We start from the raw sequence: 15552 nt of genomic DNA, 5'->3' as shown, positions 1-15552 counted from the left end.
GCTAGAATGTGGAGTTGAGGCCATACTCAGATCAGCCATGATCTTATTGAATGGTGGAGCAGCCCGAGGGTCCAAATGACCTACTCCTGCTCCTAATTCGCATGTTCATATGTAACTACTTCACATGGCCGTGAGTTCCATAATCTCACCACACCCTAGGTAAAGATGATTCTCCTGAATTTCCAGTTGGATTTATTGGTGACTCTCCTGCATTCATGGCCATGAATTTTGGAATTCCCCACACACCCCAATCGACCCCATCAAATCCCTTAATAATTTAAAAAACCTTAGTTTCCAAACAGCCCTTCTCTTTTCCAGAGGGAAAAAGCCCCAGCCTGTTCAGCCTTTCCTGTTAAGTGCAGCCTTGGCTCTGTTACCACTATTGTAAATCTGTTTTTTTGCACTTATGGAGACCAGAACTGAGTGAGAAAGGCAAAAGCTAGTTGATCACTCAGCAAGTTGTTGTGCGATTACTGACTAAACTTCAAATATAAACTATTCATGAGGTGCTGACTGTTCTTGATTCAGGCAGAGAGGGAGCACACACCTAAAGCAATTGATGTTGATGCACCCCCAATGGCATTTGCTGCTACATATGTTGGAGGAGGTAACTCAAAACAGACAGTGCCAGTGGGCCACCACTGGTGCACATTCAGGAGCTGGAAATGTATATCCCCACAAGGTCTAGGGTCAGCAAAACACTGCAACCAAGAAAGTACCCTTACTGTTTCATGTATAAGGACAGCTGTACCACTTCAGTGTGTACTCAGTGAGAGCCTCTTTTGAACTGACCTTAAGATATCTGCCCCCAGAGGCAGAGTCACATGACTATGGTCGGCCAGTTAGCCAGTACAGCATTGCATTTCTAGTACTCAAATACTTAACTCTTCCCTCAAAGAATTCAGTGAGGAGGCTGAGTATTATACACGTGAAGTAAAACACCAAGGAGTCAAAACAAGTTATTCACAACGGCAATAGGGAGGAAGCACATTCTATTTACTTGATTTGAACGTTCGGCTGAGTATTTATTTGTCATTGTTTAAAATAACAGGAACACAGCACAAGATGACAGTAGATGAGGAGGTGAGCATGAATAGGTTGGGACATAATGGTTTGGGCACCATGACTTAGTAGAAATTATCTGCCCCTTTAAGAAGCAGTTGCAACTGTGACACTCCATGGAAGGCACTAGCAGTTAACCTATGTTACTGGACTGTTGCTAATTCCTGATTGATAATTACATGCCCTTAATTCCTCATGATTATTGGGCTGCAGACTGGGTGAAGTGATGGAGCAGGCAGCAGGTTATATTGTAAGTTTGGTGAACTGGCACAGATATATGATGGCCTGCTCTGTGCACAGCTGCCTCATGTTTACACAATCCTGTGTCAGCCAAATTGGAAAATGCAGGCAATGCAGAAGTCAGCTCTTACCCCATTGAAGCTACAACAGCGACACATCATCGTATAAAAGGTCTCATCGTCGTGGAATTTCTTCTTATTCCAGCCACGTGCAGTAGGCCTGGGAAGAAAAGAAGTGGTTTCCTCAGGTGTGACTCTGGGTCAGCTCTCTGCAACAGCAGTTTTGCATCACGGCCTTGATTTAACTCATAACCTAAAGGGACTGATTTGTGGAACTGCATTTAGATGGTCCAGGAAAGCGGTGGCAGTACCCACAGCAGATTGGGCAGCTCCTAACAAATGGGCCTTTGTTTGGCGTTGCGAGGGCGATGTCAGTGAGTTTGTATTTGCCTGTTCTGTAGATTGTGTGAGGCCCATCTATCAGGATTCGATGGTTAAGATTGACTCCACTACTTTAGCCCAACAAGTAGTCACAGACTCCAACTTAGAATGAACACTTTTGAAGCAGGGTGAAGTGTTTACTCTCACCTTAGCCATCCTCGTGGAATCTATGTGAAGCGGCCAAATGTGCTTCCTGTAGGTTTTCACCAGCAGGAAGTGTGCTGAGGCTGCCCCTTCACACCATATAGGAAGATAATTCCATGTCATTGGTCTGGAGTTAGGAGAATAATGTTTTGTGCTGCGCTACTTAATCCTAAATTGTTGTTGAGGTATATGCAATTATGTTCCCTATGGTTACGCTTCCAATTATTCCTGGGAATTGTACGAGAAACCTCTTAACGCTTACATAATCCTTTTACTTTTAATCATTGCAGCAAATTAATTCGCAAAGTACTGAAAGACCCAAGGATATATAATTACAATCGACTATCCAGAGCTGGGAGTTCATCTTCCTCTTCCGGTTATTTAGCAGGTAAAAGGAATTTAACCTGCAAATCAATAATCATTAACATTTAAAATGGAGCTATCAGATTGCATGAAATATAGTTTCAGTAATTACTTATTTAAAGAAATCTGTTTCAATTTAATTTCTTTCTTTACAAGTTACCACAGATACAGTGTCCTTGTACAACCTGGACTTACTCTTTGCAGACAATGGAATCTTAAAGCAGAGTTACTCGGATATCTTCGTATCCACCCGGGAAAGTAAGCTTCATGCAAGTCAGGTGTGTTTGTTTGTTTTCAGTCTGCTCAACTTCACATCAAAGCTTGTGGTGCTTGGCCTAAATAGCCAAGTGGTTATGGTACTGGGTTTGTAACCCCAAGATCAAGAGTTCAAATCTCACAATGGCAAACTATGAAACAATGTAACTTCATCTGAAACAGATGGAAACAGGTTTACTCAAAAGAGTATCAAGAGTTCAAATCTCACAATGGCAAACTATGAAGCTCTGTAACCTCATCTGAAACAGATGGAAATGGGTTTGTACTCAACAGAGTTCAAAGCTTGTGGTTGAGTATTGTTTAAAGGTTATAATTGTGTTAGTGTCCAATTTACCAAATCCCATAACCAAAATATTGACTTCAGTAAGAAGGAGGGAAATGTCTTCACTTTGGAGCACCTGAGTGTTTAATAACCTCATTGAGGATCAACTCCAGATTGTGGATCATATTACATACATACAAGTGCATTTAACATCAGCTGCATTAATGCTAAGGGGCCCATCTCTTGTACCCTGCGGACGATGATACAACTCACTGATTCCAATGGCACATCCATCAGTTTAAAGAAAAGGGGGTTGAAATTTGAGCCAATAAACTGTCACTGTCATTAAGTGTGGTGAGAGGTACAAAAGGAGGGAGCATATGTTGATGGCATTTTATTCTGTTGATTATCCTTATATTTGCACTGCCAGGCTTGTAGGGTTAATGCACTTTGTCTTATGAGATCGAAGGCTCACAGTGGCTTGCACTACGTGGCCAACTCTGTGTTAGGCATTGTATTTTTGCTTTTATCTCTGTGTTAGGCATTGCCTGGCATGCTTCAGGAGCCCCCCCTCCCCTTCACCCTGGCATGACAGTCTCTGCTGCATTTACTGCAGTGGAAGACAGTGGCTGAAGAGGTGCATAATTCGCTGGCCACTGTTTTGTCCGGACCCTTTTCTCAGCCAGCTGAGCTCTCCATTTCCCCTCACCTCTTCTAATGCCCTTTCAAACAGTCAGCCCCCGGGGTCATGGCCGTTGGCAACTATCTCCCAGTTGTTAGTGCCAGCGTCCTATCTGCCCTGCAAGTTGCCTTGTCGAAGCGGTATGGATGCCTGGCAGATAGTGACCCAGTGGCCAGTGCGGAAGATCTTTGGGTACGTGGCCATCATCCATCTGATGAATATGGCCGAGCCGATGCAGACCTCGTTGGCTTAGCTATCAGTGTATGCCTATGGAATTAGCAGGCTGCAGGACCTCTGAGTTAGTGACTTGTCCTGCCAAGAAATGCCAAGGATACGTCTGAATCAGCGAAGGCAGAAACTGTTTCTCCTGCCTAGCATACGTTGTGCGGCTCTCGCCATCGTATAGGGGTGCACTGAGGCCGTAGGCTTGGTAGGCTCACAGCTTGGTTTTCTAGGAGAGGTTGCTCTTGTCCCACAAGGTAATTACTGCATGGATAAATCATGGCTAGGAGTGCGTTATATGGCTGGAACTATAGCAACACTTGGTGCCTCTGGTGCTCAGAGGTCAAAACAAATATAATTACTTAAACATTGAGGTTATTGGGACCGTAAAACTTCCTCTCAAATTTCTTCTCTATTTTCTGTATGTTTGCATTTTACTTACATTTCGGAAGTTTCTGTTGGAGTTTTTCTGCAAGGGATCTTCTCTTTGTTTTAAATGATTTACTGTCAACGTTGCAGCTGCCCAGCGTGTGAACATAATTCTTCACTTTCGCATTGTCAAAACCTTGTTATTCTCGTCAGGGGTTTCCTGCTGTAGCCTTAGCAGGAACTCTGTCCACGCTGCTTACGGTGGGATTTCTGATAATCTTCCACTGAAATTACAGCCGCCGATTGGGAGAACGCCAAGAGAGTTGCTACTTCTTTACCTGCACCATCGTAGCAATGAGCCCGTTGAGAGAGCAGGCTGCACCACCACCATCTCAATGGTTGGCTAGTGCCATCAACACCAAGAGCAAGTGAAGAAAAACCCCTACATAAAACAAAAGTTTGACATCCATTGACAGAACCATCATTATTCTGGTGACACAATAAGTTTTGCTTTATAGATTCTATATAAGCTAGAGTAGTCTGGCAATTTCACATAGTACACGCAACATTCTCATATTAAGTGTTTAGCATGTTTTCCTATGCTGTGGGCTGGCTTTCCCGGAACTTGATCTAGATCCAGCTCTGATTTGACGTGGTGCAGCCATCCCTCTCCTTATTGTCACTGTTACTAATCACATACACCTCTTCATATTGGGAACAGGTAACAATCGAAGCCCAAGGCCTAGACTCATTTTTCAGAGAAAGCTCGAAGGAAGCTGAGGGTGATGATGATGAAGCCATGGCTGGTATGTCGGTTATCCTCTTCGATGTCCAGCTCCCTCCTGTTGTGTTTTTCCAAGGATACACTGACTTAATGGAAAAGATCTGGTCCATCACTGAAGAGCCTATAAGCATAATAAAAGGATCCATCTTACTTATTGACCATCTACAGGTAATGAAGTTCAACACAACCTCATTATTACAAACAGATTGATGCAAACTACAGTCAGCCATGGTTCAGTTTGTAGCACTCCTGCCTCTGATTCACAGGGCTCTGGGTTCAAGTCTCACTCCAGGATTTGAGCACAAAAATCCACACTGAGACTCCAGTGCAGTACTCAGGGAGTGCAGCACTGTTGGAGGTGTCTGTTTGGGTGAATGTAAAAAAGAGCAGAGGAGTTATCCTTGGTGTCCTGGCCATTATTTATCCCTCAGTCAACACCGGAAAAACAAATTATTTGGTCACCATCGCATTGCTGTTTGTTGGAGCTTACTTTGTGCAAATTGGCTGCTGCCTTTCTTACATTATAACAATGACTACACTTCAAAAAAGTATTTCATTGGCTGTAAAGCACTTTGAGGCATCTGGTAGTCATAAAAAAGCACTCAATAAATGCAAGACTTTCTTTTCTTAAACATGTCATAACAAACATCTCCATTGATCTACAGTAGTCAATAGCAACAATCAAATAAGATGATTACAGTCAGAATTGTTACTTCAACAATTCCTGCAAGTTGGCATTGATAATGATATTCGAACATAGCAGCGATATGTTACAACCTTCAGTGAAGCCAAGACAATAACAAAACCATGGCAATGAACAATTGTATTTAAGCACCAAAATATAGATTTTATACATGTTATACAATATGTACAACATTAATGACATCCAGTGTTGTGGCAATTTAATTTTAGATATTTTGATATATACTTTTGCAAGTTTCCTTATCCTGGTTTTACTTTATCTCCTTGTTTTGAATAATTAATGCCTTTTAGTTATTCTGGGTGGAATCATTGTAAGGTTCTTGGAAAGGAAGAGCTTTTATTTATGAAGCACTTTAGCACATTAATATTGAAATATAGTCACTGTTTTGTAAGCAAATATAGGAACCAATCTGTGCACAGCAAGGTCCTGTTAACAGGATCCAAGCTAACTGATAAAGCCGAAACAAAGACACAGAGCTTTTCCTTACTGAGGGAGTTTATTGACTTGTTCAGTCTCTCCTCCCACTCAGCCCAGTGTCCCAGTTGTCCCCTATTTATATGTGCTGAAAGACAATTAACACCTATAACCTGTTGCTTTTAACCTTAACAATGTAATTGACATGACATTAACAAACCTTAAAAGGTAATTGACAAGACATTAACTGGAAATAAATGAATGGTTTCAGTGGCATTATTTTAGGGGGGGAATATTAGCTGAGACACTGGAAGAACTCCTTGCTCCTTTTCCAGTAGTCTACAGGATCTTCTACATCCGCCTGAGCAGATGGACACCACATGTGACAGATGGCACATCTAATGGTGCAGCAATCCCTCATTACTGCAGTGAAATAGAAGCCTGGGTAGCGTGCAGGAAGCCCAATATTAGGCATTGAGTCAATTTGCAATTTTTCCCAAAAAGTATGGTAATATTGTGTATGGTCAACCATGGCGAATCACGTGATTATTTTCTATTTGCAATACAAATTTATGGAATTCAAGTAGATGGATTGAAAAACAAAAAAGAGAAAATGTTAGAAACACAGCAGGTTGGTCTGTATGTGCTGAGAGAAAAGACAGGTTTGTGTTTTAAGTGCAGACTCCTGTCCAAAACTAAGAAAATGAGAGGCAGACAGGGATATTAAAATAATCAGAACTAGCAGATGGGAAACAGAGAGGAACCATGAATAGAATGACATTACAATCATCTCAATCAAGTAATGGACAACTAAGGGTGTATAGATAGCTGAGGGAGAGTGAAATGTAAAGAAAGACAGGAAATATAGGTAATGGATCAAAAACAAGGGGCAAGGTGTGAAATTAAAACCAGTTTGAAAATAAGAAGATTGCGGAAGTCAATGTTCACCCGCTGTCATTTCAGATTAATCTATTTCTATTCAGGAAGCTTAGGGAATTTAAAATTACATTGCAAATAACAGAGATAATACATTATTTTCTCAGTTCACTCAGCACAGATTAAAAATACTTACTATTGATGTACAGATCCAGTGTGTTCAATTTCCTCTCTCCTGTAGGCAATCTTATTACAGTCTGGGCTTCAAGCAAACACTGAATTTCAAGGGGGGCTTGGAATTGACATTTCAGGCAGCATTGAGCTCAGCTTGTGGAGTCAAAGATCCAAAACCAACATTAGAAATAGGTATGTAAATAAAAGGATTGATGCCAGCCGTTGCATTGTGTTTTTCTATGAAAGTGGTATTGGTATAATTCATAACTTAATTATTAAACTCTGCCGCATCAGTTAAGCTATCCAATTCCATCAGTTACTTTGTCTTTGACTAAGCTCAGTGCTCCATGTCCACAATTTTGGACAATCAGCACTATCATAACCAATGGTTCAGCTCCAATGAGTTACAAGTGAACTCTTGGTATTTCGATCAAGCTGTTAGTAAATGTCTAATGAGCTAAGAGTGCCCGTAGTTTAGTCATTTCTCGTGAAGGCGAGCTTGAGCAAATATCGGGACTGAAAAGTCATTAGACCACGGATATTGTCCACAATTCCTTCCCCACACCAGTCCACCTCTCTCTCTTCCACTAAGGCCTTCCTTAAAAACTACCTTTTCAACCAAATTGTTGGCCACCTGTTCTAATGTTTCCTTATGTGGCTTGGTACCAATTTTTGGATGATAAAACATCCCAGTGAAGTCTCTTGGGACTTATCAAAGGCTAGTTCTTATTGTCACAGTTCCAGTTTTGCCTGAACTTTATGCTTTAGACACCTGGATTTATTCATTTCTATACCTGTTCATTGAGAAATAGATTTTGGTCACTACCATCTGATAATCTGGCAGAGTGGATTGCCTGCCCTTCATAGAATTCACCCATTTCCATTTGGTTGATTTAGTTGCCTCACCTTCTGCCTCCTCCCAATAGTCAATTGATACTGACAATCTAGGCTCACGCATGAGATGTGATCATGCCATGTTGAGATGTTCATTTTTTCAATGTCAACTGTCACAATGGGGTTGTAGGTTTTGGCCACTAGAGGCCTCTGTGAAGCAGGATTCTGAAGTCCCCTATCTCCATTGCCATATTGCAAATAACACATTTCTATTCAGTGACTGATGTTATGATGGGGCAGGTGGTAATTGCCAGGCCACTTTTGGAGATTTTAAATATTAAATTAAAACGTTTAATAACAAAAGAAAACTTAAACACAAGATTACAGTTACACCGTTAAATTCAGTCTTACAACATTTTCCAAAATACTTCTACTTCTGTCTTTTCCAAGCAACATTCCCTATAGATTCTTAACCTATAAAAAACTCCAGTAATACTGCTAGGCACCCACTGTTGCTATAGGGGAGATATTTCACAGGCTTCTCTCTCCCCCTCGCTTGGCAGTGGAAATCCAAGTCTTGTAACAAAACCTTGTTTTCTGGAACAAGCAAACACTTCTCTGGGGTGGCTAGAGACTGCTTATTTCACCAGTCTGTCCTCGCATAGCACATTCTTCAAGATTACATGGGCCACACACCTCATACAGCTTTTAACCTTCCCTTAAATATGCTTTTTCCCTTTCATCTTTAAGCTCATTGTTCTTAATTTTCTTTGGAAGTTGCCTTTCCCAGAATATAAAAATCTTTCATGTTGTCCTATATTGTTACCTACTTTCAGAAAAAATAAACTTAACTTTGCTTTATTCATTTATGATCTTTGCCAATTATAAAACTTCCTTTTATTTCCCTTTGAAATTCAACAGCTAAAAATTCAACTCCTCTTTTATCTCCTAATGCAAATTCCTATTCATGCTGAATCTACTGGTATCCCATCTTAGCTTGTTCAACTCCACTTCAAAGATGCCTTCTTTTACTGTATCCCATTGATGATTTAAACCTTGCAGTCTGACTGTCTTCAGTTCAATTAGATTGGTCTCTCACACACACACACACACACACACACACACACACACACACACACAGGGCGGGCGGACTTTTATGGCCCCTCCCACAGACGAGGTCGTCCAGTTTCGCCTGAGTCAGTGGAGGTTTTGAACGGCTCGCATCATTTATCGGCCCAGCTCCCACCACGATGGAGCCATAAAATTCCAACCACTGTGTCTATCCCAGAGGGTTGCTTCATCGCGGAATAGACTGAGGTAGACAGACTTTCGGTCTGGTGGGAAATGGAGGATTATGGGGATTGGGTGAGAAAGTGGGTTTGAGGAAGAAGATCGGCTATGGTCGTATTGAATGTCAGAGCAGGCTAGAGAGGCCGAATGGCCTATTCTTGCTTCTATTTTCTTATGTTCCTAAACACGGCACCCTTGTGTGCGCTGCACGATCCCATGAACAGGCATGAAGTAAAGCTTTAGTGATGCTGGTTGAGGGATAAATGTTTTATTTATATACTTCTCAGCTGAATGGGAGGTTGGTGTGGCCATGGCAAGACTTAATTTACAGCAAATTGCAGTTTGTTGCTGTGCTATGGGAGCTCTCTCATCCTTTCCGTGACCAGGTGAGAATCGGCACACAGTGAGAACAGCAATAGCTCACATTTACACTGAACATTTTAATGCAGCAACACGACACCAGACACTTAATGTAAACGTGCTATCAAGCAACATTTGCCATTGAGCCACATTCTGAGCTGTGAGGACAGCTATCTGTCAAACTCTGGCAATTTAATAGAGTTTGTAAGATTTGCAAAACCTGCCTGGTCCATTCTGGAAGAGGGAAAGAGTAATTTGCAAGCACTGGTAAATGTAGATCTGTTGCTCGTTCGCTTGTTTAGAGCCTTGTTAAATGCCAGTATATAATTGTCATACTTTTTCCATTGATCTGCAGAGGGATGCTGGTGATTAATTCTGTAATCGATGTGGACACCCCCTTTGCTCATGTGGGAGTGAACAGCAGTTCTGAGGTGGCGTCTTCATTGGAGTTTGTCAGCTCTGTTAACTTTTTGGATTCCCCGATTCTGACCTGCCTACAGCTGCTAAAAAAGTTGTTCCCATACAGGTAAAGCAGGTCAAGTGTAAACCTTCTATCTTTGCCACATTCCTAGGGCAGAAGTTAACGTTCTCTCCCATGGTGAGTTTGGCGAGGGGACATTTCATTGGGCGGGAGGGTGTCGGGCAGGGATCCCACCACCTTCCTGTGCCCCCCCCCCCACCCCCCCCACTCCAATTAAGTCTGTGGCAGGAAGGCTCGTGGTCAGCCTCCCCCCACCCCGCCACCAATTGAGGCCCCTTGAGTGGGCAGTTAATGCCTACTGAAGAGCCTCATCCTGCTGCTGGTGGTATTAACCCAGCAGCGGGTGGGGATTCACCATGCGGAGGGCACAATGAGCAAACCCTGGTTAAGGAGGAGGTCACTCGGCCCATTCAGTCTGTGCTGACTCTCCATGGAGCAACCCAGACAATCCTACCACCCCCCCAACTCGATTCCTGGGGCCCCGCAATTTTATTTCCTTCAAGTGCCCATCCATTTCCTTTTGAAATCATTGATCATTTCTGCTCACTGCATAAAAAAGCTCTTCCTCATATTCCCCCTGCATCTCTTGCCCAAAACCTGAAATCTGTGAACCTAGTCTTGTACCATTAGCTAATAGGAGCAGTTTCTCGTTGTCTATCTTATCCGAGCCTGTCATAATCTCGTACGCCTCTATCGAATTTTCCCTCAATTTCTGTTCCAATGATAAACAACCTCAGCTATTCCAACCTAACCTTGTAACTAACGCCTTCCTACCTCCCTCCCCAATCCCTGGAACCATCTCCTCTGCACCATCTCAAGGACTTTCACAAATATGGTGACCAGAACTGACTACTTTAATTGGGGCTCTGCACACAGTACTCCAGCTGTGGTCTCACCAAGGTTCCCTACAACTCCAGCATGACCTCCCTACTTTTGTAATCTATGCTTCGATTGATAAAGGCAAGTGTCCCAATCTGCCTTTTACAAATCCATGCTGGCTTTCCCTAATTAACTCAAACCTCACCATGTGCCTGTTGATTTTTTTTTTCCCCCTTATTATTGTTTCTAAAACTTTATCCACTGCGGGTGTTAAACTAACTAACCTGTAATTGCTAGGACTGTCCTTACACCCTTTCTTGAATAAGGGGGTCACATTTAACACTCCAATCCTCTGGCACCTCCCCTGTATCTAGGGAAAATTGGAAGATTATGGCAAGCCCTTCCGCTATCTCCGCCCCTACTTACTTTAGCAACCTGGGATGCAAGTCATCTGAACCAGGTGACTTATCTACCCTTTTTAGGACCCCCCTCTCAATTTTCACCGTATCCATTTCCCCCACTATCTCCGCTTCTATCAATATTTTGTCAGATTCCTCTTCCTTGTAAACAGACACGTTAATAAAATCCAAGAGTTCATCTTATATTCATTTTTACCCTGTTACATTTTGCTTTAAAGCTCGTCCTGTTAGCATTTTTCCAGGCACAACCAGGGTTTCACAGCCAATGATTAATTTTTTTTAACTATGTACCATTGTAGGGAAACATAAGAACTAGGAGCAGAAGTAGGCCATTCAGCCCCTCAAGCCTGCCCCGCCATTCAATACCATCATGGCTAAACTCATTTCGGCCTCAGCTCCAATTTCCCGCCCTCTCCCCATAACATTTCAACCCGTTGCTAATTAAAAATCTGTCTACCTCCTCCTTAAATTTATTCAGCGTCCCGGCATCCACTGCACTCTGAGGTAGTGAATTCCACAGATTCACGACCCTTTGAGAAAAGTAATTCCTCCTCATCTCTGATTTAAATCTACCGCCCCTTAGCCTAAAACCATGGCCTCTTGTTCTAGAATGCCCCAGAAGGGGAAACATCCACTCCACGTCTACTTTGTCTATCCCCTTTAGCATCTTATATACCTCAATTAGATCTCCTCTGACCCTTCTAAACTCCAGCAAGTATAGGCCTAAATTGCTCAGTTTCTCCATATAAGACCAGCCCAGCATCTCTGGAATCAATCTAATGAACCTCCTCTGAACTGCCTCCAGTTCAACTACAGTTGCAACTACCAGTACACTCACAGAAATATCCCACAAACTGCAAATTAGATAACTGACTATTCAGCCTGTTTTTGGTGGTGTTGTTTGAGGGATAAATGTTGGCCAGTAGAACTCCTCGGCCCTTCAAACTTTTATGTTCAGCTGTGCAGGCATCCCTCAGCAGTGCTACACCCCCACAGTACAGCGCTGAAACATCAGCTCGGATTATGGGCTCAGGTGGGGCTTGAACCCACAACCCTCTGACTCGGAGGTGCATGCACTCTCCCCTCTAATTAATGGCTCTCTAGGGCCCTACAGGCGATGTCAATCTAGTTTGCCCTTTTAGGAGATTGGCCCATTTGGATATTTGGTGTTCAGTTATCTCCACCATTTTGAAAGTTGCTCTTCATCACAGAATATAAATAGAGTTGAGGCTTAAAGTTGTCTCTTCCTCCTTCGTTTTCAGAGAGACGGTGACAATCTACGAGTCTTTGGAAAAAGGGGTACAGTTTACCATTGGGAAGAAGAGAACACTGAGAGCTCAGGGCACAGAGCTACCGCTGCATCACGCCAACTCAGAAATGTGTAAGAAGCTGCTCTCAGAGAGAGCATAAGCTTCAGAGCTGGCAGTGAACTTATTCGACACTGAGTGCCCTGTCCAAGTGCAGAATTAGCTGGGCCCGACGCTGCCTCCTGCTGTAACTTTGCTGGAAGTGCAGTGTAAAAAAAATTCCATTTACCCGTGACACCGAGGAAATTCCCAGCCTCTGTTGCCAGGCGAATTTAGAGTTAATCTGTTCTCTTGCAGACACGCTCCTTCAATTGGTGATATTAGTGAAGCAATTTAAAAGGAAAAGTGCCAATGTGAAAATCAGTGAAAGCCGTAAGATGTAACAGCATGTCTCTTGGAGCAATCAAAGTACTGTGGTGATAAAAGCCACTTATTCAAATCTGCAGTATGCCACGTGTTGGTTAATCTTGCAAAGCTGGTTGTGGAGTGTTTCATATAATTGTCTCCCATTCCCTAAGCTGTGCTTTGGTGTTTTACTTTTACCTTTTACCCAGTTTTTCTCCCTTCCCACTTTAATCGCTTTATCAGTTGCATACGCTCCCGTGTATTCGCCAAAGGCAAGGTCAGAACAATGGGCTTTGACTTGCCTGCCTATTTCTGGCGAGCCATTCAGAGGCCAGGAGGGTTGCAGGTGGACGGTTTGAGGTGAAACACTTCTCCATGAGATAGCAGAAGTGTCCAAGTGACCCCCATCACCACCACCCCCCCCCCCCCCCCCCAACCACCCCGGCCCTCCTCCACCAAAAAATAATTGCTTGATTTGGTTCTCATTTGCAGAGGGTGGATTTAATGCGTTCAGAATAGACAAGACCCGCTCTGTCAGTGGGCTTCACTCATTAACTTATGAAAGGTTTGCTCACTCTTTATTTGGATAGAAGCTGCCAATATTTCAAAAACAAAACTGTGCTGTCAACTCCTGACAGTCATTGCTGCTATTTAACTCTCCGTGGCCTCCTTCCCTTTCTCTCTCTCTCTCTCTTTCTTTAAAAGCTTCTGAATCCTACCAGAGTCTGAGAACTCTGCAACCATCCAGCTCTGACTCCTTATGCATTCTCCTCTCCCTTCAACCCACCATTGGCAGCCATGCCTTTTGCCATCTAGGCCCTAGACTCTCAGATTCGCTACCTGAAAACCTCTCCTTTACTCATCTCTCCCCTGTTAAGGCGCTCCCTAAAACCTACCCTTTTGACCAAGCATTTGGTTACATGTCCTAATGTCTCCTTGTGAGGCTCAGTGTCATTTTTTTTGTCTGAAGCACCTTGGGATAGTTTACTGTGTTTAAGGTGCTATATAAATGCAATTTTTTTTGTTGTTTCTCTCCTCTGATTTGTCCCCCTCCCCATTTTGTTTACCCCCCCTCTGAAAACTGATGCTCACCAATCTCTCTGCAAGAGCACCTCTCTTAATGTGTTGAGTCCTGGCTGTGAGTGAGAGCAGTTTCTTTAACGGGGGGAGAGGCTGATCCCAATCCATCATGTCCTTGTCCAAGATCGGCAAGTGACAGTTCTCCAGGAAGTGGTTCCCGTAGAGCATTCGGGAGCCAGAATCCTGGCCAATTTACCTGACCCTACCCACGATTGTTCAAAATGCAGCCAAACGGGTTGAACATCAACCTGCAAATCCTTCCAACACACGCCAGGCAGGAAAAGCGGGAGAGATGCCTCATCAGCCATTCGATGGGAAGAAAATTGAAGCCTTTACCATCACTGTCCGTAGCTCCAGACTACAACATGCATAGAACCATGTCACAGCAACTCACACTCGCACAATCACAGAATTGTTACAGCACAAAAGGAGGCCGTTCAACCCATCGTATCTGCACTAGCTCTCCGAATGAGCATTTCCCTCAGCACCAGCCCTCCAACTTCTCCCTGTAACCTTGCACATTCTCCCTTTTCAGATACAGCCTAATTCCCTTTTGACTGTTTCAATTGAAACTGCCTCCACCACATTCTCGGGCAATGCATTCCAGAACCTAAGCACTTGCTCCGTGAAAAAGCTTTTTCCTCGTGTCACTTTTGCTGCTTTTACTAATTCCTTTAAATCTGTGCCCTCTGGTTCTCGATCCTTGCACGAGTGGGAACAGTTTCTCCCGATCTACTCTGTCCAGGCCCCTCACGATTTCGAAAATCTCTGTCAAATCTCCTCTCAGCCTTTTCTCTTCCAAGGAGAACCGTCCTAACTTCTCCAAACTATCTTTAATAACTAACATTCCTCATTCCTGGAACCATTCTCACAAATCTTTCCTCCACCTTCTCTAACGCCTTCACATCCTCCCTAAAGTGCAGCACCCTCAACTGGACACAATACTCCAGCTGAGGCCGAACTGGCATCCCACAAAAGTTCAACACAACCTCCTTGCTCTTGTACTCTATGTGCCTGTTAATAAACCCCAGGATACTGTATACTTTATTAACCACTCTCTTAACCTGTCCTGCCACCTTCAATGACTTAAGTGCATACACACCCAGGCCCCTCTGCTGCTGCACCCCCTTTAGAATTGTGCCCTTTATTTTATATTGTCTCTTCATGCTCTTCTTACTAAAATGAATCACTTCTCATTTTTCCACATTGACCTTCATCGTGGGGGAGGCGGCGGCCTAGTTGTATTGTTACTGGACTGGCAGGTATTCTGGAGACCTGAGCTCGAATCCCACCACAGCAGATGGTGAAATTAGAATTCAATAAAAATCTGAAATTTAGAAGTCTGATGATGACCATGAAACCATTGTGGATTGTTGTTAAGGATTCATCATTCATTAATGTCCTTTAGAGAAGGAAACCTGCCGAACTTACCTGGTCTGGCCTACATGTGACTCCAGACCCACAGCAACGTGATTGACTCTTAAAATGCCCTCTGGGCAGTTAGGGATGGGCAATAAATGCTGGCCTACCCAGCGATGCCCACATCCCATGAATGAATATTTTTTTAAAAACCTGCCAACTGTCGCCCCCATTCTACCTGCTTGTC

The 15552-nt window shown here is 43.3% G+C and overlaps 1 protein-coding gene across 2 annotated transcripts in view; it reads left to right on the top strand.

The window, feature by feature from the left end:
* LOC121270737 (microsomal triglyceride transfer protein large subunit-like) overlaps positions 1 to 12956 on the top strand; it is a 95581-nt gene extending 82625 nt beyond the window's left edge. For both annotated transcript variants that reach the window (XM_041176116.1, XM_041176117.1), the window contains exons 13-18: positions 2177 to 2274; positions 2406 to 2527; positions 4782 to 5012; positions 7079 to 7203; positions 9851 to 10021; positions 12477 to 12956. In XM_041176116.1, the coding sequence (XP_041032050.1) occupies positions 2177 to 2274; positions 2406 to 2527; positions 4782 to 5012; positions 7079 to 7203; positions 9851 to 10021; positions 12477 to 12624 (895 nt within the window). In that variant the 3' untranslated portion in view covers positions 12625 to 12956. The remainder of the gene's footprint in view (positions 1 to 2176; positions 2275 to 2405; positions 2528 to 4781; positions 5013 to 7078; positions 7204 to 9850; positions 10022 to 12476) is intronic.
* The last annotated feature ends 2596 nt before the right edge of the window (positions 12957 to 15552 follow it).

This window comes from Carcharodon carcharias, chromosome 28 (assembly GCF_017639515.1).
Source record: "Carcharodon carcharias isolate sCarCar2 chromosome 28, sCarCar2.pri, whole genome shotgun sequence".
Taxonomy (NCBI): Eukaryota; Metazoa; Chordata; class Chondrichthyes; order Lamniformes; family Lamnidae; genus Carcharodon; species Carcharodon carcharias.
The sequence above is the reverse complement of the archived record's forward strand: the minus strand, read 5'-3'. Positions and strand labels throughout refer to the sequence as shown.